Raw genomic sequence first — 2,944 nt, forward strand, 5'->3', positions numbered from 1 at the left:
CAAAGGCACACATGTACAGGCGGCAGAAACGGTTATACAGATAAAAAGAGAGATTTTGTCTAGAGTAGACATACTTAGTTCATTTAAGAAAGCTCATAGATGTAGGAACTTAGTACAGCAGTTGCAAATGTAATTAGTTCTCTTTGTTTTTGTATGTTGGAGGCTTGATCTTTGTATGTTTGCGAGATCAGGTGCTCTTTAAGTGTAAGGATTTGTTTTGTTAATGGTAATGTTTACATGGTTACCAAAAACAAAAGTTATAAATCATGAAATGAAGTTATTCAAGGTCTCAAATCACGAAATGGAAAGCTAGAACTCAAAACGACTTATTGGGTCATTAAACTATCCCCCTCTAAAAGAAACGTTTGTCCTCGAACGGACATTGAAACGTACCTAAACTGGCAAAAAATACGTATATCTACTCCTTATATCGGGCTAGGACTCCTAAATAGCCTCCTTAGATGGTTGCCCTTTCCAAAGCACTTTCACGGAAGAAACTTTCATAGATCTCAACATTCTAACCTGCCGATCTATAATAGCTATCACCTCTTCTATATAAGTCAAATTCTCATTAATCTGCATTGTGTTGAAGTCCACTACATTCGATTTATCTTCATTATACTTCCGGAGCATAGAAACATGAAATACCGGATGAACTCCAAACAGACTAGGAGTCAAAGCAAACTTATAAGCAACCTCTTTGACTCTCTCCAACACCTCAAATGGGCCAATGAACCTCGACCCAACTTGAATTTCTTCCCAATTCTCATCACGCCCTTCATAGAAAAAACTTTCAAAAGTATCGTCTCGCCCTCCATAAAGCCACATCATGAACCTTCTTGTTCGCATACCTCTTCTGCCTTATTTGCGTTGTCCAAATAAGGTCCTGAATCAACTTCACCTTATATAGGGCATCACGAACCAAATCATTTACCAACATCCTAGCCTCACCGGACTCAAACTAACCAATAGGAGAATGTCACCGCCAACCATATAAACCTCATACAACGCTATCTGAATGTCGGAGTGATAGCTGTTGCTGTAAGAAAACTCCATCAATGGTAGAAACTAATATTGTATGGCCTCCAAAATCAATAACACAGGCTCTCAACATATCCTCAAGGATTTGAATAGTCTACTCGTACTGGCCATTTGTCTGTGGGTAAATGCAGTGCTAAGCTCTACCTGTATGCCCAACTCTCGTTGTACAACTTTCTAAAAGTGCAATGTGAACTGAGTACCACGGTCCAAAATGATAGTAATAGGCACACCGTGCAAACAAATAATCTCTCAAATAGATCTGGGCCAACTTCTCTGAAATAAAAGAAGTCATCATCGGAATAAAATGCACGGACATGGCCAACGTATCTACAATGACCCAAAATAGCATCAAACCTCTTTAAAGTCTGTGGTAGTCCTATCACAAAGTCCATAGTAATTCGCTCCCAATTCCACTCCTGTATAACCAATCTCTGGGTCAAACCACCTGGATTCTGACGTTCATACTTAACTTGATGGCAATTCAAACACCGTGAAACATGCCCAACAATGACCTTTTTCATTTTCCACCACCAGTAATGCTGCTTCAAGTCACAATACATCTTCTTGACACCTGGATATATAGAATACTTTGAACTGTGAGCCTACTCAAGAATCAACTCCCTCAACACATCAATATTAGGAACACATATCTGACCTTGTAGTCATGTAACACCACTATTTACAATCACAACCTTCTTTGCACCGCCTCGCTGCAGCATGTCCTCCATAAACAACAGATGAGGATCATTAAATGATGAGCCTTGATACCCTCCAACAAGGACGTCAGCGCAACAACACAAACAAGAACCCTATTAGGCTCAGAAATATCCAATCTCATAAATCGGTTGGCCAAGGCCTGAACATCCATAGCCAATAGCCACTCCTCAGCTGGAATAAATGCTAAACTACCAATACTCTCCACCTTTCTACTCAAGGTATTAGCTATCGTGTTTGCCTTACTCAAATGATACAAGATAGAGATATCATTATCTTTGGATAACTCCAACCACCTCCGCTACCTTAAATTCAAATCTTTTTGCTTAAACAAGTGTTGAAGGTTGTGGTGATCAGTATAGACCTCTTATGACACACCATACAAGTAATGCCTCCAAATCTTGAGTGCATGCACAATAGCTGCCAACTCCAAATCACAAACATGAAAATTCTTCTCATGAGTCTTTAAGTTCCAAGATGCATAAGCAATCACCATGCCATCCTGCATCAACACCGTACCTAGGACAATGTGTGAAACATCATAATAAATGGTGTAGGACTATGAACTTATGGGAAAAACCAACACTAGAGCCATAGTCAAGGCAACCTTGAGCTTTCGATAGCTTCCCTCACATTCATCAACCCATCTAAAAGGAATACCTTTCTGAGTCAACTTGGTCAATTGAGTTGTAATATATGAAAATCCCTCAACAAAGCGATGATAGTAGCCTGCCAAACCCAACTCCAAATATTCATAGCTGAAGTAGGTCTAGGCCAATTCTGAGCTGCCTCAATATTCTTAGGAGCAACTTTGGTACCACCCCTAGACACAATATGACCCAAAAATGCGATTGAATCTTACCAGAACTCGCACTTTAAAAACTTGGCATAAATTTGACGATCATTCAAAGTCTGAAGTACTACTCTCAAGTGTTGTTATGCTCGTCCCTACTATGAGTGTAAACCAAGATGTCATCAATGAACATAATCATGAATGAATTCAAATAAGGCTTGAACACCCAGTTTATCAAATCTATGAAAGTTGATGGGGCATTAGTCAACCCAAATGATATTACCAAGAACTCATAAGGACCATAACGAGTCCTAAAATTGTTTTAAGGACATCAAAAGTCCTAATCTTCACCTAATGATATGCAGATATCAAATCAATCTTGGAAAAAACCTTGGC

At 39.3% G+C, this 2,944-nt stretch overlaps 1 protein-coding gene across 1 annotated transcript; it reads right to left on the minus strand.

The window, feature by feature from the left end:
• Nucleotides 1-444: 444 nt before the first annotated feature.
• On the minus strand, nt 445-828 carry LOC107775359 (uncharacterized). The gene has a single exon (XM_016595085.1). It carries the CDS (start codon nt 826-828, stop codon nt 445-447), a length of 384 nt encoding a protein of 127 aa, XP_016450571.1.
• Nucleotides 829-2,944: the final 2,116 nt, after the last annotated feature.

This window comes from Nicotiana tabacum, chromosome 2 (assembly GCF_000715075.1).
Source record: "Nicotiana tabacum cultivar K326 chromosome 2, ASM71507v2, whole genome shotgun sequence".
NCBI classification, from domain to species: Eukaryota; Viridiplantae; Streptophyta; class Magnoliopsida; order Solanales; family Solanaceae; genus Nicotiana; species Nicotiana tabacum.

Excerpts from the sequence above, each read along its gene's own strand:
- LOC107775359 (XM_016595085.1), bottom strand. The coding sequence starts at position 828 with ATGTGGCTTTATGGAGGGCGAGACGATACTTTTGAAAGTTTTTTCTAT.